At 43.5% G+C, this 21,675-nt stretch overlaps 1 protein-coding gene across 8 annotated transcripts in view; it reads right to left on the bottom strand.

Annotated features, from left to right (window-relative positions):
• The window catches only part of sec31a (SEC31 homolog A, COPII coat complex component), a 138,667-nt gene that overhangs the window by 91,057 nt on the left and 25,935 nt on the right, over nucleotides 1-21,675 (bottom strand). For all 8 annotated transcript variants that reach the window (XM_085964844.1, XM_085964890.1, XM_085964880.1 and 5 more), the window contains exons 3-7: nucleotides 16,012-16,135; nucleotides 13,429-13,627; nucleotides 9,746-9,841; nucleotides 2,771-2,911; nucleotides 1,255-1,397 (exon numbers count right to left, since the gene is read on the bottom strand). In XM_085964844.1, the coding sequence (XP_085820970.1) occupies nucleotides 1,255-1,397; nucleotides 2,771-2,911; nucleotides 9,746-9,841; nucleotides 13,429-13,627; nucleotides 16,012-16,135 (703 nt within the window). The remainder of the gene's footprint in view (nucleotides 1-1,254; nucleotides 1,398-2,770; nucleotides 2,912-9,745; nucleotides 9,842-13,428; nucleotides 13,628-16,011; nucleotides 16,136-21,675) is intronic.

Here is a 21,675-nt window from a genome sequence, read left to right as displayed (position 1 = left end):
AATATCATCAAGTATGAAATGCTGCTCCTTAGATTTAAAAGAAAGCCTCAGGTTCTTGTAAACTTTTTCCTCCCAATTTTCTCCCCATCTCTCCTGAAGATCCTGACTCTTGCCAGGGTACGCTTATACCAGTGCTAGCAGCCCCCTAGTACCTCACTCAAATGACCATCCTTCACGTGCGAGTTGACAAAGTGGAGCCTGAATTTTTCAATTGATGTTATATTAATGCCAGCAGTAAGCAATTTACTTTAAATGGATTACCGCTGACATTAACGGAACGTCAATTGGAAAGTCTAGGCTCGAGTGTCAGGATGCTACTTAACCATGGTTGCGGCACAGCCAAATCCAATCAGGATACTCAACTAATACGGAGAGTGAAGAATCTTCAACAGCATTGCAATTAGTGTCCTTTTGTAAGGTCTATGTAGTGTGTTGAAATGATCTGAAGGAAGTTGAGAAATTCTGAAGATTCAAAAGCAAATGCTGTTATGTGGGTAAACATAGCAGCCATTTTGTGCATAGCAAGGTCCCACAAACAGGGACGAGATGAATGATCAATTAATCAGTTTTTGGTAGAGGACATCAGGAGAAATCCATTTTTCTTTGAATAGTGCTATGGGATCTTTTACATATAGTTTAATAGGCTGCGAGAGATTCCGTTTAATATTTCATCCTAAAGGCGGCACCTCCGACAACAGACATTCTCTCAGTACTGCACTGAAATGTCAGCCTAGATTATGCGCTCAAGTCCTGGAGTGGGGTGTGAACACATGATCTTTTGACTCAGAGGCAAGAGTATTACCAACTGAGCCAAAATGACACTTTCAAAATCTGACAACAATGATGGACTGAGGAGGAACAAGGAAGCAGACAACCCTCCATGATAAAGATGAATCTTTGTAGCTGGCCATTCTATGGTGATGCACTGAGAATGAATGCTAGACTTTTTACCCACCTAAGTAAGTCAGTATGGTAAACCCAGGGAAGAAGGCATGCTGGCGCACTGAGAAATATGTGGTGCACAACAATTTTGAGAAATATAAATAATCATAGTATCAATGCAGAAAAAAGGTCATGAAAAGCTAAGGGTAGAAATGGATGACATTTCATTGCTGCCCTGTTGCCCACCCGAGTTCCAGGAAAGATTTCGTGAACTGTAGATATTCAGAAATGGAATTAATATCTCACTAAATCAAGTTAACAAACGGATTACTGATGGCAGTAAAACCTGTCCTTCTCTGGTATTAGCTCTACCTTGTGTGGTTTTCCAGCACTCGCAGGGGCGACGTTGCAAACCTGAGGTCCCACATCTGAATCACAGGCATTCGGTCATCCTCTGAGGCAACTGCCATCTGTGTAGCAACATCAGGGTGCCAGGCCAGTCCTGAACAGTGCATCTGCCAGCAGGAACAAAAGAGTCATGTATAACAGTACATAGATACTAGCGGATATCCCGTGGCATTATTCACTGATAATTTAAAACAAAACATTTTCAGATAGTGATTGTGGGGGGGGGGGGGGCGTGGCGGGCGAGAGAAAAGGGGAGAGAGAGAGAGAGAGAAGAGGGAGAAAGAGAGCACGAGAGAAGGGGAGAGAGAAAGGGAAGAGAGAGAGAGACTTCATGTTAATGTTAGTTCAATTTCAAATTAAAATAGCCTATTCTTGAAGCCAAAAGATTATCTCACCTGTGCTCTGTTGACAATTAGAAAAGGTTAATGCTAATTCCATACACCACAAAAGATTCTAATTCCTCGCCCCTATGAATGAGGGCGAGGGAGAGGGGGAGATTGAAAGAGAGACAGGCTTTTTCTTTTCACATTCTAATTTGATTTTTTCTTGTTGAATTTTGAAAGCATATAAAGTTTTTTTGAGGAAGAGATAGGAAAATAGGATTGGCGGAGAATGAAATTGATATAATCAAGCATTGATGGCTCCTTTCCCGGTCAAACCACCCACCTGATAGGAAAGAAGAAAAAGTCAGACAGAAGCAGAAGAGACAGACAGAAGCAGAAGAGGAGAATGAGAGAAACAGCAACATAAGGACATCAGACACGGTAAGGGAGTGACCACATTCTCTTATTTACCATGCACAACAACAGAAAGCGACTTGCAGATACTAATTAGTATATGTGTATCAGGGTTGATTTTCTGAAATTGCCCACCAGTCGTGCATATCAGGAAATTGCAGGTACGCGACAGATGATTTTCTATCCGTTAATAATGGATTTGCATAGCCGAGTGAGGCTCCTCGCCGGTAGTGCAAACTTGGAAAATTACTCCCATCACACACTTACTGAAATAATCACACATTTGCTCAGGTTTCTGTTTCTGACTAAGACCCTGGGGCAGCTGGTGCGATGCAAGAACAGATTGCGAAATCCTATCTGAACATGCAGCATTGCTCGAGAGGTTTTGTGCCACCATTTCTTTTCCCAAATGCTATACTGGATTAAATGTTGGTGCAGTTGCAATACATTTTGTTCACACCGCATTTTTCAATGTGCCTGTTGGTTTAACTGTGCGTATTGATATAGTAATGTTACATGCTGCAGGAACACCATATTTTGTTGGCAGTGGCCATAACAGGTGGGATAGCCAACAGAGGTGCACTGAGGCATTGGTAGGGAGAGGGTGTCTTTGGATTTGGTCACTATTCTTGTTGGGTAGCACCATTTCAACACTATAAAGTGCATATTAAAATTCTTTACTACAACTGAACAATGCCACAGGTTCCCCCAGATTTCACGCGTTTCCCAGAAAATCAACTTACTCGGTTGGTGTGGTCACTGACTTTCAAGATCGGTTCATTCTTCCGCAGGTCCCAAACAACAGCACGACCACTTGGGTTAGCTGAAGCCAGAATATGCTGCACTTGCCTGTTCCAAGCAACACAACTGACGTCCTCAGGAGGCTGGGGAATAAAATAAATATTAATCGAGGAGAATCAAAAAAGTACATACCTATGGTCACTCTTAACATCAGCACTTCTATTTAAATGAAGAATTATTATGCCATTGCACGATCCTGTTAATCTGGAACAGAATTTCAGTTAATAACGCTGTATGCGAGTGTGTTCCACATGCACAACGAAGGAGAGTTGAAAGTTGCAGATAGTGGAGACTTGCTCGATTGTTCCATAATGCTGGCGGCTAAATCAGACAGAGGTTGTGCTCTTGGAAATAGTTCTGTGGTATCTTCTAAACCCTTGTTACAATGACCACAAATGCTCTATGGTTTTGTTACTACAGTGACTACCGTCATTAGAACAACCTGGTTTTCAGGCACATCAGTGTAACAGGCACAGTGACACAGCATGTCATCTGTTCACTCTACTGAAGTTAAGACAAAGGTTAGTGTGGTGTCCTTTCTGAACACTTTAATCAAAATGGAAAGGGGTGAATGGGTTCTTTGAATATATAAAGGCTACTAAAAGAAAATGACATGGGTTATTACCTCGCCACCAAACAACATTCTCAACTTTCTTAATTAAAATGCAGCCATCTAGAGACCAGCTGCGTCAAATCTCCCACATGGAAACGACCCACGCAGATGACTAATCCAAGAGACAATTTCCTATCATGTAACAAAATAGCATTTATACAGCACCTTGAACGCACATAAACATCTCAGAGAAAAGGAGCTGATGCCGAGCATTTGTGGGAGAGTTTGTGGAGGTGATCAAAAGCTTGGATGAAAAGATCTATTTTGAGAAGGTTTATAAAGTTTGTGCAGCACTTTGACAAAAACTGAGAATTTTCTCCCTCCTAGCTCGAAGTTTTTCAGCTTTGATGAGGAGTACCTCCATTCCGCAAGCCCCAAATACACACAGATTGGCCGGAATATTTACCTGGCAAGGCGCTGGGAGCAGGGGTCCTGGTAATGTGCAGGGAACCCAGACGTAGCTGCAGTACGCGTCTCAGTGGCTTTTTAACCCAGCCACTGCATTTGCATCTGACTTCCGGGTTTCCCGACCAATTAGACCCGACGCATGGGTCTATTTCAGCTGAGGTATTTAAAGAAACACTGCAAAGATGACAGTTGAAGGATTGTGGAGGTGGGAGAAAGATTGGTCGGTGCTAACAATGGAGTCTCAACATTCCAAAGCTGCCCCTCACTTTAGTGACGCCTCCCTGGACCTCAGGCTGCGAGGTGTAAGGGCTCGCAGGAAGATTATATTCCCTGCTGACGAAGAGGGAATGGCTGGAGATAGCAGAGGAGGTTAGCAGCAAGCATGTTGTGCCACGCTTCTGGATACAGTGCAGGAAGCGATTTACTGACCTCATGTGGGCAGGAAAGGCGAGTACGGTGGCAAATTCAACTACATCCTGATGTGCGTGTCACCCTAATCCCCTCACTCTGCCTTCCCAAGCCTACACCTGCACATCATTCCTCACACCAACCTACCTTGCAGATGCACCCATCCCTCTGTCTATGCACTTCCTCACATCCCCATCTGACCATCCACCACTGACACTCACCCTCAACTTCATGCAATATCATGCCTCTCCCTCATAGTCACCCTCAACAGATACTATCCATCCAACTGTTGCACTCATTCCATGACTCGCAGTCAAAGGTCTCTTGTTGCCCTCTTTGCAGGAGGAGACCACGAAACGCCAGGGAGAGGCTGAGAACTGGAGATGACCCTCCAGTCATCGCCACGCTCACAGCTGCGGAAGATACACTTGAAATAAGCGGAGTATCGGCATGCCTGGTGCTGAGAGATGGAGCGCTCCCAGCTACCTGGTGACAGAATTAAATATCACACAGCCACATGGCATACAACACTCACTGTGGGAGCACTGTCACCACAAGGACTGCCGCGGTTCAAGTAGGTGGCTCACCACCACCTTCTCAACGGCAACTAGGGATGGGCAATAAATGCTGGCCTTGCCAGCGATGCCCACATCCCATGAATGAATGAAAAAAAATGTTGACTTGATGTCAGTAGCCAGTGAAATATGACTATGTGCATAATGTTAACTTAAAACATTCTTACCATGACAGTTCTAATTCATGTCTTTAATCCCCCAAGGTCCATCAAGTGTTCCACAGGCGGTGGAGCCGGAGGAGGAAGACGACTCCCAAGAGGAAGTCGCTAACTCTGAGGGTGCACCATCATAGGATGCATGCACACCATACACCAGCACAGATACACACGTCAGTGGGAGCATCAAGGCAGATAGTTCTGTTGTCACCTGGTGTCTCACAGATCACACATGAGCAAGAGCACATGGTGGAGACAGGGACAGCAGTGGAGGGTCCTCGTCAGAGGGCACAGGACGCTCCAAGCTCTGCTCAGCTGGATGCAGATGCTGAACCTTGGGGGCTGTCGACAAAGAGGATGATTCTGGAGGAGCAGAAAAAATTAGGCTCTGGCAGGATTTCCAGCTGGGAGTTGCACAGTTGCAGAGAGTATGGAGGAGTCCATCTCAAGCGTGAGTGGTATGATGTTGCAGGCCTTAGCTATGATGTGTTCGTCCATGGAAAGAGTGGCCACCTGCAGGGAGCCTAAAATGCGGCAGTCAAACGAGTACATGCTTGCCCTCACCAATGGCTTGCACACTCTGAATGCAACCTTAACTAGGATAGATCAAAACCTAGCCTTGGCCATTCAGCGCCCCACTGATGTGCAGCAAAGTGCCCTCCAGCTCATTGCCAGCATGGAAATGTGGGTGGACCAAAAGAACTAGGAGCAGGAGTAGGCCATTCGGCCCCTCGAGCCTGCTCCGCCATTTAATGAGATCATGGCTGATCATCCAAATTCAGTACCCTGTCCCTGCTTTCTCCCCATATCCCTTGATCCCCTTAGCCTTAAGAAATATATCTAACTCCTCCCTCAATTCCCTTAGTATCCAAAAATCTATTGATCTCTGTCTTGAATATACTCAACGACTGAGCCTCCACAGCCCTCTGGGGTAGAGAATGCCAAAGATTCACCACCCTCAGTGAAGAAATTTCTCCTCATCTCAGTCCTAAATGGCTGACCCCTTATTCTGAGACTGTGACCCCTGGTTCCAGACTCCCCAGCCAGGGGAAACATCCTCCCTGCATCTACCCTGTCAAGCCCTGTAAGAATTTTGTATGTTTCAATTAGATCACCCCTCATTCTTCTAAATTCTAGAGAATATAGGCCTAGTCTACTCAATCTCTCCTCATAAGAAAATCCCCCCATCCCAGGAATCAGTCTGGTGAACCTTTGTTGCACTCCCTCTATGGCAAGTATATATCCTTCCTTAGGTAAGGAGACCAAACTTGTACACAATACTCCAGGTGTGGTCTCACCAGGGCCCTATATAATTGCAGTAAGATGTCTTTACTCTTATACTCAAATCCTCTTGTAATAAAGGCCAACATACCATTTGCTTTCCTAATTGCTTGCTGTATCTGCATGTTAACTTTCAGTGATTCGTGTACAAGGACACCCAGGTCCCTCTGAATACCAACATTTCCCAATCTCCCAGCATTTAAAAAATACTCTGATTTTCTATTTTTCCTACCAAAGTGGATTAATTTCACATTTCTCCACCTTATATTCCATTTGCCATGTTCTTGCCCACTCACTTAGTCTGTCTATATCCCTCCTCACAACTTACATTCCCACCTAGCTTTGTATCATCGGCAAGCTTGGATATATTACATTTGGTCCCCTCATCCAAATCATTGATGTAGATTGTGAATAGCTGAGGCCCAAGCACTGATCCTTACGGTACCCCACTAGTTACAGCCTGCCAACCCGAAAATGACCCATTTATTCCTACACTCTGTTTTCTGTCCATTAACCAATCCTCAATCCATGCTAGTATATTACCCCCAATCCCATGAGCCCTAATTTGGTTTAATAACCTCTTGTGTGGCACCTTATTGAATGTCTTCTGAAAATCCAAATACACCACATCCACTGGTTCCCCCTTATCTATTCTGCTAGTTACAACCTCAAAAAACTCTAACGATGTGTCAAACATGATTTCCCTTTCATAAATCCGTGTTGAATCTGCCCAATCCTATTATTATTTTCTAAGTGCCCTGTTACCACGTCCTTGTTAATAGATTCTAGCATTTTCCCCGCTACTGATGTCAGGCTAACTGGTCTGTAGTTCCCCGTTTTCTCTCTCCCTCCTTTCTTAAATAGTGGGATTACATTTGCTACCTTCCAATCCGCAGGAACTGTTCTAGAGTCTATGGAATTTTGGAAGATGACAACCATTGCATCCACTATCTCTATAGCCACCTTTTTTAAAAACCTAGGATGTAGGCCATCAGGTCCAGGGGATTTATCGACTTTCAGTTCCATTAGTTTCTCCAGTATTTTTTTTTTTACTAATACTAATTTCTTTCAGTTCCTCATTCTTGCACGACCCTTGGTTCTCCACTATTTCCGGGAGGCTTTTTGTGTCTTCTGCCATGAGGGGGACGCTTCTACTTCTCACCCATTGCCCCCCCACCCCCAGCCAAAGCCCCAGATGCTGCCTCGTGTCCCGATGGCAGAGTCTGGCCCTGCACAGGAGGAGCAGTCTTTGGCGGGGCCCTCACGGGCTCCAAAACCCAGAGGACGTCGGCCAAGAGCATCTGAGCAGGGACGTGAGCAGCAGCCTGCCTCTACCTCTGCTGAAGCCACAGGGGTTGCATGTCGTAGGAGTTCTCGGAAAAGGAAAATGAAAGATTAGTAGTTGCACAAGGGTATGCACATGGGTGTGTTATACATGTCACAATGATAAGTTAATGTATAAGTAAGGCCTGCTTTTACCAGCATAAAAGTTTTTTAAAAATAGAAAAATGATATTTTATCACTCACTTATACATTAAAAACCCTGTCCAATAAAGTAAGTTTATTTTTAGCCCCGTTAAAAGATATCTGTTTAAAATATTTAATTAAATGCCATTTTAATTAATTTTATATATGTAATTTAAAAAAAATTATTTCATGTGTTCGTGTATTTTTTAAGTCATCCCCATACATACGGAACTCCCATAAGTATGAATGGGGATTCCCTTCTTTGATTGGTTGGGCTGTCCCACGTGATCCTGGGGCGCTTGCCAACCACATGCGCCCCTGGGATACATGGGCAGCTACACGTTTCTACCAGGAGGGGCCCAGGATCGCAAGCCTCCCTATCTCCCGGACCACCAGGTAAATGCGTAGAAAATTTGATGATTGGAGGCATCCGCCCACGGGAAGCCTCCAATCGCAAATTCAGGCCCAATGTTCTCGAAACAATAAACAGAAGTAGAAATTAATCTACCAGTCCCAATCTGCATTGACGGACCATGAAGCTGCAGCAGAAACTAATGGCACCTCAGTAATTTCACTTCAGTCAGTAACATGTAGGAACTAAAAAGTCCCAAATAAAATAATCTGTCGCTTTCACAGTTGGGGAAGATTTATGTTCGCTGATTAAGCAAAATCATAGGCAGGATTATAAAGAAACTTTCCTCTAATATTCCTTTCTTGATAAGTTATAGTCCATAACTTAATGGTTTAACATTGTCTTAACTTTTCTTTAATTCCCTGTTGGCTCCATAGGTGAATTTATTCAGTGCAGACTAGGAAGGGGGCAAGTTTCATCCCTGGCCTGCACTGAGTTAAGTAATCAGAGAAGGGAGGTGGGGTGGGAAATCACCCATGGCCCTTGCAGTTGATCCAGTGATCTCTGTTCGAAACTCTGTTAGAAAACAGGCAGGTGGTGAGCGCTGGGCTGTTGTGATGACCTGAATTGTTCAACAATCTGTCAACACTCAAGTGTTCGGCAAAAAATCAAGTGAATATCATTATATTTGCTAAGGTCTAAGTATTTGATATTGAAAGACCCAGGGTTCAAAGCACAAACAAGTCACAGCATGTTCCTTTTCAATAGCATCCTAAGATGAGAAGTAATCACTTGTCAAGTTTTTTTTTAAGTTAATTGCAATGACCTATTGCTTCTTGAAAGCACACAAACCGGACACATGCGCAGCTCTGAGTGGGGCCATTTGTCAAAAATTCTAATAATCAATTTAATTAAAATCCTACAATCTGTTCAACAAGTTAGAATTGATGGCCACAGAACACTGACCTAGATTCAAGTATTATTAGAGCTGTGGAAGGAGAGGTACTAATAAAGATTGCACTTTTTAGATATTGAGGCCAACTGAAAAACCACAGGTTAGACAAACTAATATATCATTACATCTGTCCATGATGATAGCAATCACTAATAATTAGTATTTTTTAATCAAGATAAAATGAAGTGGGTGAGTATTCCTGGAATGCATTCTAATTGGAATGATTACAGGAAACTTTGTGCTGTCCGGAGGTGAGCTATCCGGCAATCTGGAGCCACCGGAAAAAATCAGCAGCCCTTTTTTATTCTTTTTTTTTTTTGCTTTGTTTGAACAGTCAAGCTGTGCAAGGTCTGTAGCTATAGCAACAGCTTCAGCTACAGAGCTTTAGGGCCACACCCGACTGTTTAGAAGCTGTTGCTAAGCAACAGTGTTTGTTGTCAAATACGGAGATAAGAATCTCCGTATCTCTCAACATTAACTCTGGAGAGTACGGCACTTTTTAGGCAACGGCAGCAGCTTGGTCCCGTGGGTGCCGGATAGCACAAAGTTTCCTGTAGTTGCTGCTGCTTTGAAAAACAGTGATTACCCCGAGTGGGTTACATTCATATTGAGACCAGGAAATGCTCTTTTGCACCTATTTCCCAACACTACTAGAAATGAAGAGTTGATTAAATACAAGGAAGCATTCATGGAATAAACGTACCTGAGATTTTGATCCAGGTGTCATTGGAGTACCAAAATTATTCAAATCCCAGATGTAGATTTCAGACTCGGTGGCTCCTGAAGCTACAAGGTTACTCTGGTCAAAAGAAGCGATTAACATTTTATCCAATGTTCAGGAAATGTTACCTCAAAGACTTTGAGAAAAGCAAGTTACACAGTTGCATTATCCCACTAACCCTTTCAGTTAAAAACAGAAAATATTTGAAATGCACAAGTCAATCAGTTGAAAAAAAAAGAACCATTTCAGCCGCCGTCAGTTCTAATAAAGGATTACAGCAGAAACATTCATCTACCTTTCCTCTTTCACATGCTGGGCAATCAGGCCATGCCTTTCTAGTTATATTTCAGATTTGCAGGCTTTTCTTTTTTACCTCCAACTTTTACAGACAGCACTTTGTTACACTATCTATAATTCTAGAAGTTAACGAGAATGACTTAACTGCGGGAGGAAAAAAGCTGTAAATGCAGGAAACCGTAAATGAGAACTGACAATGCTGGAAATATATGGCACAGCCATCAGCATCTGAAAAGACAGGTACTGGAGCTGTAGTACATCTCTTATCTTTCTGATGCTTTCAATGCCTTGCTGAGCTGTTTTACACCTTTTACCTTTTTCTTATCGTCTTTTACCAACAACTCGATTTTAAAATTCTCATCCTCATTTTCAAATCCCTCCATGGCCTCATCCTCCCCATGGGCTAAAAATTGGGTAGCGCCCCAACTGAGGTGCTAACTTCGTCAGGGCGCTAAAAGTAGCGTCCCGGAAAAATTAGCGCCCCCGCGCTGGAAATTGAGTGGTTGCGCCCCAAGAGGGAAGCGGGGCGCTACTGGAAGCGCCCCGCCTCCCTCTTGGGGCGCTGCGAGTGAATATCGTGGCGCTACGTGCCGCAGCGCCACACATTGCGGCACGTCGCGCTGCGGTATTGCAGGCCTTCCTCCCCTTCTTAAAGGGGGGGGCCTTGTGCAGCGCGACCTGGGGTCCAGCTGGGCCCCCGGGGATCGGGAGTGCAGCCAAAGAGCCCGGCACCCAAGGGCCGAGCTCTTGGAGTGCAGCCGCACTCCGCGCGGGGGGGGGGGGGGGCGTTCAGGAGGCCGGGGACAGGAGTGCAGGCAGATGCTGGCAGGCGGCCAGCAACAAAAATGGCCGCCCCACACCTCGCCTTTAAATTGCACCTCCCCGGCCGCAGGTACACCCCCCTGACCCCATTGGACATAGCGTCCGGCGGTAAATCAGGGGGCGCTCCCGAAGATCGTGGCCGGGGCGTGAGCGGGGCGCTGCGCACACCAATGACGTAATCGCCAGCGGCGAAGCGCCACAGGGCGCTACCGGTTAGCACCACCACTAACCTCCCGCTGAATTTTGCGGGAGGCATGGGCAGTGCTGCGCCCGGGCGCTAGTTGGTTTGCGCCCCACTTAGTGCCCTCTTAAGGCGCTAACGTGAGGTGCTACCAACTGAATTTTTCCCCCCCATCTCTTTAACCTCCTCCAGCCCTACAACCCAACAAGAACTCTGCATTCCTACAACTCTGGCTTGCTGTGCATCCCCATTCCCTTCACCCCACCACTGACGGCCATGTCTTCAGCTCCCTCGGCCCTAAGCGCTGGAATTCCCTCCCTAAATCTCTCTACCTCTCTCTCCTCCTTTCAGACCCTCCTTAAAGCCTACCTCTTTGACCAAGCTTTTGGTCACCTGTCCTAATATCTCCTTCTTTGGCTCGGTGTCGATCTTTGTCTGATTACACTCCTGTGACGCACCTTGGGATGTTTTATTACATTAAAGGCACGATATAAATGTTAAGTTGTTCTTCTCACTAATGATTGAGATGACCGTTGTATAAAATCCAGCACTCGTTCACTTCTTTCCATCTTAAGAAAAACATTTGCAGTCGTTGTCTGCCAACAATTAGCACACCAGACTGTTAAACATTACCTGTTGTTCTTGCCTCCCCTTTGTTTTGTTAAGTCCTATAAAAGCGCTAATTTTCTTCCGGTTTCCAAATCTGACAAAAGGTTTATCTGCAAAACTTTAACCTGTCTTTTTACTTTTCAGGTGCTGATAGGCCTGCTGTGTACTTCCGAGATGGTTTTGTTTTATTTCACAACATAAATAGTTTCCATAGTCTCTATTAACATTACTTCAAAGACACCTCTGTAACTAAACTTTAAGCAGCTTTCTGCAGTATTACAACTGCTTGTGTTAAATGACCTGCAAACTGCCAAATAGAAAATAGTTAGGTAATAGCAAAGATCATCAGTGAGATAATGCAGACATACAGAAAGGACAAAAGAATGTGTGTGAATATCTGGGGGGTGAAAAGACGCAAGAGAGGCCTGTATAAAGCAAAAACATGAGAAATAAAGAAAGAGGGAAAAAACATAAAAGCTGTGGATGCAGCAGAAATAAAATTAAAACAGAAAATGCAAGTGAAACACCGCAGATCTGGCAATCATGTAAAGAGTAAAAGACAGACCCACAGCAAGGGCCCAGCGCTGTGCTCTGACAAAACGTCTCTGACCCAAATGTAAACCCACCTCTCCTCATCCCAGACACTAACAGACGCTCCTCATATCACAAGCATCCAGTGCAGAGAAGAAAATGGAGGGTGAAGCTAAGGTCTGAAGTTACTCAAGTCAAGGGCCAAAGGGCTGCAGAAAGATTAGATACTGTTCCTAAAGCTTCATTGGAACAGTGTAAGAGAGCAAAGATGGAGAGGTCAGAGTAGGAATGGGAGAAGGAGTTGAAGAACAGTACATCATAATTCTGCTGGAAGTGGGGACCACCTTGGAGCCAAGGAAGTGACCGAGGCCTTGCATCTCACCCCCACCAACCCCCCAAAGAATAGCCATTTTTAAAATAAAATAATTAAAGGGAACCAAGGACAGCTCCCCCATGCCCCTCCACCACACCCCCAACCAGGCCAGCCACACCAGACTTTCCATGCATGTATACAACAGCGCAATGGCAAGCATCCTGAATATGTGCTTGCAGTGCACCAGGATGCACACCTCCATCAGGACTTTTGGGCCACTGTCCTATCCAGTCTGAAACTTGAATTTGAATCCCTCCCAGATTGGTGGGATAAGAGTTTCCCTCTGCTGACCACACGAGTCCATTGTGAAATGAATCTGATCTGTTGCAACCAAGTTCCTATTGGGCGTAGATCCAAAGCACAAAATGGCCCCTAATCTGGCACCGAGTAGGCAGTATTACTCAGGGAGGTCACCAATTATGGCCTGTGCAACAGAGGATGCCCATGAGGTTAAAGTTCAGCCATATGTTGGGACACAGCACAACCGTTGCTGCACCTAAACTGGGAGTGATTTATGCCGACACTGTACAAAAAGTAGGAATATATGAATTGCCAGATGAAAAGTTTGCCTTCTATCATCCTCTTGGTCACAGGGTACACCAATTATGGAGTTGCTGATTCATCTTGGCAATCAATCTTTATCAATTAGTCTACAACAGGCCAAGACATGAGGTGAGGAAAACCCCCAAACTTTGGGACCCATAGGTCCAAAGTCACCTGTTCCTCCCAAAAATTATTTTCCCCAGTAATGCCATCCCTCACTTTGAGAGGGGAAAAAAATCACTCCTTCACCAAAGGTTTTTTAAATATATAATTATAGAAGAAGATATCCTGAATTTTCTACCAACTTACCTGAAAAGGATTGAAATCAAGTGCTCTAACCGGGCCAGTGTGAGTGTCATTCTGGCCAATCACAACATCCTCCCCTCCTGCTATAATTTCAGATGGATTATACAGAATGATATTCCCATTTTCACCACCAGCAATGAGGACACCAGAAGATAGGCCATCAGTTGTATTTTTATGAGCACCCCAAATCAGCTTATGGTACCTGTAGAACAAAAATAACTATGTATAATAGCACTGAACCATACAGACCAAAAACATCCCAGTTTGACTTCTGATTTGAATTTAAAAAGATGATCTCAACCAGTGCGTCTGTTCCATCGAGTCTACAGCACAGAAACAGGCCATTCGGCCCAACTGGTCTATGCCGGCGTTTATGCTCCACACGAGCTTTCTCCCACCACTCTTCACCGAACCACATCAGCATATCCTTCTATTCCTTTCTCCCTTATGTGTTCCCCTTAAATGCATCTATGCTATTCGCCTCAACGACTCCTTGTGGCAGTGCGTTCCACATTCTTACCGCTCTTTGGGTAAAGAAGTTTCTCCTGAATTCCCTACTGGATTTATTAGTGATTATTTTATATTTATGACCTCTAGTTTTGTACTCCCACAAGTGGAAACATTTTCTCTACGTCTACACTATCAAACCCTTTCATTATCTGAAAGAGCTCTACCAGGTCACCCTTCAGCCTTTTTCCAGAGAAAAAAAAGTCTCAGCCTGTTCAGCCTTTCCTGATAAATATATCCTCCCAGTTCTGGTATCATCCTTGTGAACTTTTTTATGCACCTTCTCCAGTGCCTCTATATCCTTTTTATATGGAGACCAGAACTGTAAACAGTACTTCAAGTGTGCGGAGGCAAATAAACGAGAGAGGGGGAAAGGGGGCGCGAGAGAGGGGGAAGGGGAAAAAGAACGTAAGAATTAGGAGCAGGAGTAGGCCTTACGGCTCTTTGAGCCTGCTCCGCCATTCAATAAGATCATGGCTGATCTTCGACCTCAGCTCCACTTTCCCGTCCAATCCTCATATTGGTAGATTCCCCTAGAGTCCAAAAATCTACCGATCTCAGCTTTGAATATACTCAACGACTCAACATTCACAGCCCTTTCGGGTAGAGAATTCCAAGATTCACAACCCTCAGTGAAGAAATTCAGCCTCATCTCAGTCTTAAATGGCCGACCCCTTATCCTGAGACTATGCCCCCTAGTTCTAGACTCTCCACCAGGGGAAACAACCTCTCAGCATCTACCCTGTCAATCCCCCTCAAAATCTTATATGTTTCAATGAGATCACCTCTCATTCTTCTAAACTCCAGAAAGTATAGGCCCAATCTACTCAATCTCTCTCATAGGACAACCCTCTCATCCCAGGGACCAATCTAGTGAACCTTTGTTGCACCGCCTCCAAGGCACGTATGTCCTTTCTCAGATAAGGAGACCAAAACTGTGCACAGTACTCCAGGTGTGGTCTCACCAAGGCCCTGTACAATTGTAGCAAGACTTCCTTACTCTTGTACTCCAGCTCCCTTGGTATAAAGACTAACTTGCTATTTGCCTTCCTAATTGTTTGCTGTACCAGCATGCTAACTTTCTGTGTTTCCTGTACGAGGACACCTAAATCTCTCTAAACACCAACATTTAATAGTTTCTCACCATTTAAAAAATATTCTGTTTTTCTATTCTTCCTACCAAAGTGAGTAACCTCACATTTCCCCACATTATACTCCATCTGCCAACTTATTGCCCACTCACTTAACCTGTCTATATCCCTTTGCAGGCTCTTTGTGTCCTCCTCACAGCTTACTTTCCCACCTAGCTTTGTATCATCAGCAAACTTGGATACATTACACTCAGTCCCTTCATCGAAGTCATTAATATAGATTGTAAATGGCTGAGGCCCAAGCACTGATCCTTGCGGCACCCCACTAGTTACAGCCTGCCGACGGAAAATGACCCGTTTATCTCTACACTCTGTTTCTGTCCGTTAACCAATCCTCTATCCATGCTGATATATTACCCCCAACCCCATGAGCCCTTATCTTGCATAGCAACCATTTATGTGGCACCTTATCGAATGCTTTTTGGAAATGCAAATATACTACATCTACTGATTCCCCTTTATCTACCCTGCTAGTTACATCCTCAAAAAACTCGAATAAATTTGTTAAACATGATTTCCCTTTCATAAAACCATGTTGACTCTGCCTAATCATATTATGATTTTCTAAGTGCCCTGATACCATTCCTTAATAATGGATTGCAGCATTTTCCCAACGACTGACGTCAGGTTAACTGGCCTGTAGTTCCCTGTACCCCAGCAAGTGTCAGTTCACCCAGTCATAACCTTGCAGATGATAGATAGACCGCCACAGATCTCCAAAGCTGGCCGACACAGAATGAAAATGGATACCTCCTTTATTGGGAGGGAAAGTCTCTTGGCTTGCTATCACAAGCTGGAAACATCCAGCTGAACAGCAGAGGAGGACTTCCCTGTTAACCAACAGTGAATAATGGAGGGACCTAAACTGAGATAGCAAAATACATTTTGAGCATGGCCAAATGAGGACACAGCACTAGTTTGGTTTTACCTGTGTGGGGAAGAAAAGGTACCACATGATTTCATATCCAGGGTGGAGTCAGCCAGGTCCAGCTCAAAGATCTCCAGGGAAGCATTTGTACTGAATGTAGCATCGAGCTGCTGGGCTGAGGTGCCTGTGTTAAAAGTTATACAGAATGTAAAAACTGAGCAATTAACTGATTTTTTTTTCCAAACAGTCACTGCTACCACAGTACCAAAGTAAATATTGGCTTTGGGTAGCTGGACATGAACCAAATGTGTCTTTGCCAAACACCGATTATTGGCTGCTAATGTACATTTTATAAACGCACACATGCTACACAATTTCCCACAGCCAACTGATAATTTCCCAATAAGCCTGCCATAATGAAGTTATAGTTCAGGCTCTCTCCCCACTTTCTCTTCAGGTTCACAGCAAGCTGTAGTTTCTATAAAATGGCTGCAGCCCCTATAATATGAAAATGACAATCCATTGCACCTTGTAAAATGATGTAAGAAATGTCACATGATTAATAAAGATACTTCACACCAGATGTTGCACAGGTTTTCCATCATGTACTCCCGATCCCTCCAATCTGCACTATGGTGACAGACTGTATTGTTCGGGTTAAAATTACAAGTCAAATTTTATTTACCAGAATTTAAATTGCACAGAAGTAAAAAAAAAGTTCAACACAATACCGACAAGACAACTGAATTATTCAATAATAATATAAATAATTATTTACCAGAGTATAATTATTGTACATTCAATTAGCTGCATGATTTCCTGGCATGGCATATGTACGTGGGCGAGATGAACATTCCTATCTTTCACAGGGAGCACCAACAAATGAAACTGAACTGCACAATAGAGAGAGCCGACTGTACCTACACCATCCAGCCAGGCTTTCAACACTCCAGATTAAAGAAGATGCTTTATTCTGACTGTTCCTTTGGAAAAATGCCCCAAATCCTCTCTCAACTGGCTGGTAATTATAATCATAATTATCCCCCATCACCTAAATGGATATGATGTGGATAGCAACATCTGGAGAGTTGTTTGCTAGTCTGAAACAAAGCCTTGTTGAAATTTCTGATGTCTGGTATGACACCCCCTTTTAATAGTTGTGGCAATCACAGGCAACCAGTTTTCATCTATCCTCACAATGGCGAACTTGCCCACATTATCATTTGAGAAAAAAATCTATCATGTTGGACTAACAACCTGGAGTTGTTTTGGGTCTTCCTATCGCTGAAACTAGCAGCTATTTTCCAGACTGTGTTTGTGTATGTCACATTTCCTCCACACACAGACACAAAGTCCTTTATACAGAAACTACTTAAATTCACAATACTTGAACTGTTAAAAGCTTGTATGAAGAGATTTTATGGTTTGAAGCAAGATAAAGCTCTGCTTCCATCACAGACACCCTAGTAATAATCCTCGCGCTGAATGGCACAACACAAAGTGCACTAGGAGACTGTGGTGTCAACAACTCTGAATTAGCACAAAAACTGAACAAAAGTACCTCACAAAATTAATGTAACGTAAAAAAGTAATGGGAAACTCGAGTGATTTCAAAGCAGAAATCTATCGAGAGTGTCAAGATACTTTACAGGGGCCGATAATGCATCCCTTGCTAGAATAGCACTGCTGTGCTACAATGAGCAGGTTGCAGCATTACCTGCAGCTGGGGTTGCCAACTCTGTTTGACATATTCCTGGAGATTTGATCTTGTGACATTTGATCACATGACATTTGTCAATATTATTGCATTTACCTTAGTTGTGTGTCGCCGTACCAAGCCCCAAATAAAATATGACTTTTTGTTTTATGGTGAGATAAATAACAATTTATAAATCAAAGAACACAAAAGAAAAGATAGATTTATGGTAACAACAGAAAATGCTGGAAAAACTCAGCAGGCCAGGCAACATCCGTGGAGAGCAAATAGAGTCAACGGATGTTGCCTGGCCTGCTGAGTTTTTCCAGCATTTTCTGTTGTTAGATAGAGTTAAGGATAAGTTATGCTTAAATAAAAAACACTTCTGTAATATTTCTACAGTATCAACTGCAATGAGAAACAGCAAGTAAATACCACTGATTAAAAAAAAATCAATATAATTCACTTCTAACTAAAGTTTTTGTACAATTTTATGACTTTTTACAATTCACAGCAAGTTATAAAAAAAAACCTACTTCAAATCACTGACTCCCACACCCCATCGCTAAAAAGATCAAAACTGTACACAGTACTCCAGGTGTGGTCTCACCAATGCCCTGTACATCTGTAGCAAGACTTCCCTACTTTTATACTCCATCCCTCTTGCAATAAGGGCCACCATTCCATTTGCCTTCCTAATTACTTGCTGTACCTGCATGCTAACTTTTTGTGTTTCATGTACGAGGACACCCAGATCCCTCTGTACCGCAGCATTCTGTAGTCTCTCTCCATTTAAATGATATTTTGCTTTTCTATTCTTCCTACCAAAGTGGATAACCTCACATTTCCCCACATTATACTCCATCTGCCAAATTTTTACCCACTCACTTAACCTATCTACAGTAAACTCTCGTTTAAACGGCACCTAAGTATCCGGAATTCTCTAATAACCGGCAAAACTGATACTCGGAAAACAACACCTCAATAACTGGAAATGTTGCCGAATCCGAGTCTCCCGTGGTGGCCGAGTTAGTCAGTGGGGTTAGTTCGCCAAACTGCCACTATTCGGCTTCTTGGCGCTGTCGGAAGTCTCTTCCGATCCGAACACCTCAATAACCGGAAATGTTGCCGAGTCCGAGTCTCCCGCGGTGGCAGTCCTCAGTAGATATACCTCTCCGTTATCCGGAATTTTTAATCAGCCGGTACCATCCCGGTCCTGTCGGTGCCGGATACGAAAGAGTTTACTGTATATCCCTTTACAGACTCTGTGTCCTCCTCACAACTTGCTTTCCCACCTATCTTTGTATCATCAGCAAATTTGGCTACACTACACTCGGTCCCTTCATCCAAGTCATCAATATAGATTGTAAATAGTTGAGGCCCCAGCACTGATCCCTGTGGCACCCCACTAGTTACAGTTTGCCAACCTGAAAATGACCCATTTATCCCGACTCTCTGTTTTCTGTTAGTTAACCAATCCTCTATCCATGCTAATATATTACCCCCAACACCATGAGCTCTTATCTTGTGCAATAACCTTTTATGTAGCACCTTATCAAATGCCTTTTGGAAATCCAAATACACTACATCTACTGGCTCCCCTTTATCTACCTTGCTCGTTCCATCCTCAAAGAACGCTAATAAATTTATCAAACACGATTTCACTTTCATAAAACCATGTTGACTCTGCTTGATTGTATTATGATTTTCTAAATGTCCTGCTACTACTTCCTTAATAATGGATTCCAGCATTTTCCCCAATGACAGACGTTAGGCTAACTGGCCTATAGTTTCCTGCTTTCTGTCGCTCTCCTTTCTTGAATATGGGCGTTACATTTGCGGTTTTCCAATCCACTGGGACCTTTCCAGAGTCTAGGGAATTTTGGAAGATTACAACCAATGCATCCACTATCTCTGCAGCCACTTCTTTTAAGACCCTAGGATACAGGCCATTTGGTCCAGGGGACTCGTCAGCCTTTAGTCCCATTAGTTTGCCGAGTACTTTCTCTCTAGTGATAGTTTTAAGTTCCTCCCTCCCTTTTGCCCCTTGATTTTCCACTATTATTGGGATGCTTTGTGACCTCTACCGTGAAGAGAGATACAAAATATTTGTTCAAAGTCTCTGCCATTTCCTTGTTTCCCATTATTAATTCCCTAGTCTCATCCTCGAAGAGACCAACATTTACTTTAGCTACTCTCTTCCTTTTTATATACTTGTAAAAGCTCTTACTGTCTGTTTTTATATTTCTTGCTAGTTTACTCTCAATCTATTTTCTCCCTCTATTATTTTTTTAGTCATCCTTTACAAGTTTCTAAAAATGTCCCAATCTTCTGGCCTACCACTAATCTTCGCAACATTGTATGCCTTTTCTTTCAATTTGATACTCTCCTTAACTTCCTTAGTAAGCCACGGATGGTTCATCCTTCTTAGAGTCTTTCTTTCTCACTGGAATATATCTTTGAGAGTTATGAAATATCTCCTTAAAAGTCTGCCACTGCTTATCTACTGTCTTACCTTTTAATCTATTTTCCAGTCCACTTTAGCCAACTGTCTTCATATAAACTTAAATAAAGGCAATTACAAGGGTAAGACACGAATTTCAGACTCAAGTTTCTCACCCTCGAACTGAATGTGAAATTCCATCATGTTATGATCACTCTTCCTTAGAGGATCTTTTACTATGAGATTATTAATTAATCCTGTCTCATTACAGATTACCAGATCTAAAATAGCCTGTTCCCTGGTTGGTTCCACAATGTATTGTCCTCAAGGCTACCTTTGCCAATTTGATTTGTCAAATCTATATGAAGATTAAAATCACCCACGATTATTGCAGTACCTTTCTTAAAAGCCCCCATTATTTCTTGATTTATACTCTGTTCCACAGTGTAGCTATTAGGGGGCCTATAGATAACTCCCACCAGTGACTTCTTTCCCTTATTATTTATCTCCACCCAAACTGATTCTACATCTTGATCTCCCGAACCAAGATAATTTCTCACTACTGTACTGATCTCATCCTTTATTAACAGAGCTACCCCACCTCCTTTTCCTTTCTGCTTATTCTTCCGAAATGTCAAATACCCCTAAATATTCAGTTCCCAGCCTTAGTCACCTTACAGCCACGTCTCTAATAGCCATCAGATCATACCCATTTATTTCTATTTGTGCCATCAATTCATCTATCTTGTTACGAATGCTGCGTGCATTCAGATAAAGAGCTTTTAATTGTATTTTTACCTACTCTGGCCCTATTTGCTTGTACACTCTGTCCCTTGCTGACACACTCTGGTTATCATTACCCCAATCACTACCCTGCACTATTGCCTTGTCCTTTCTCTTTAACTTTCTAAGTTTCCCCTCACCTGAACCCTCCCCCCCACTATTTAGCTTAAAGCCCTATCTACAGCCCTAGTTATTCGATTTGCCAGGACACTGGTTCCAGCACGGTTCAAGTGAAGCCCGTCCCAACGGAACTGCTCCCTCTTTCCCCAGTATTGGTGCCAGTGCCCCATAAATCGAAACCCATTTCTCCCACACCAATCCTTGAGCCACGCATTCAACTCTCTGATCTTATTGACCCTATGCCAATTTTCTCGTGGCTCAGGTAGTAATCCAGAGATTCATACCTTTATGGTTCAGCTTTTCAATTTAGCCCCTAGCTGCTCATACTCCCTCAGCAGAACCTCTTTCTTAGTCCTACCTATGTCGTTGGTACCTACGTGGACCACGACAACTGGATCCTTCCCCTCCCACTCCAAGTTCCTCTCCAGCCCCGAGCGCGCGCTCTCTCTCTCTCTCTCCCTCTCTCTCTCTCTCTCTCTCTCTCCCCCAGTTTATGTTTCTCTCTCACACTCTTCCCTCCCTCCACTAGTTTATGTTTCTCTCTCTCTCTCCCTCCCCAGTTTGTGTTGCTCTCCCTCTTCCTCCCCAGTTGCTCTCTCAGGACTCATGGAGTTTCCAGACAATTTACATTGGCCCCGATGCAGTCATGCTCACAACTGGTAATGAGGCGGTGCGCTCCAAA

The sequence above is a fragment of the Somniosus microcephalus genome, chromosome 2 (genome assembly GCF_052327205.1).
Source record: "Somniosus microcephalus isolate GS21.2 chromosome 2, FLI_Smic_1.0, whole genome shotgun sequence".
Lineage (NCBI taxonomy): Eukaryota > Metazoa > Chordata > Chondrichthyes > Squaliformes > Somniosidae > Somniosus > Somniosus microcephalus.
The sequence above is the reverse complement of the archived record's forward strand: the minus strand, read 5'-3'. Positions and strand labels throughout refer to the sequence as shown.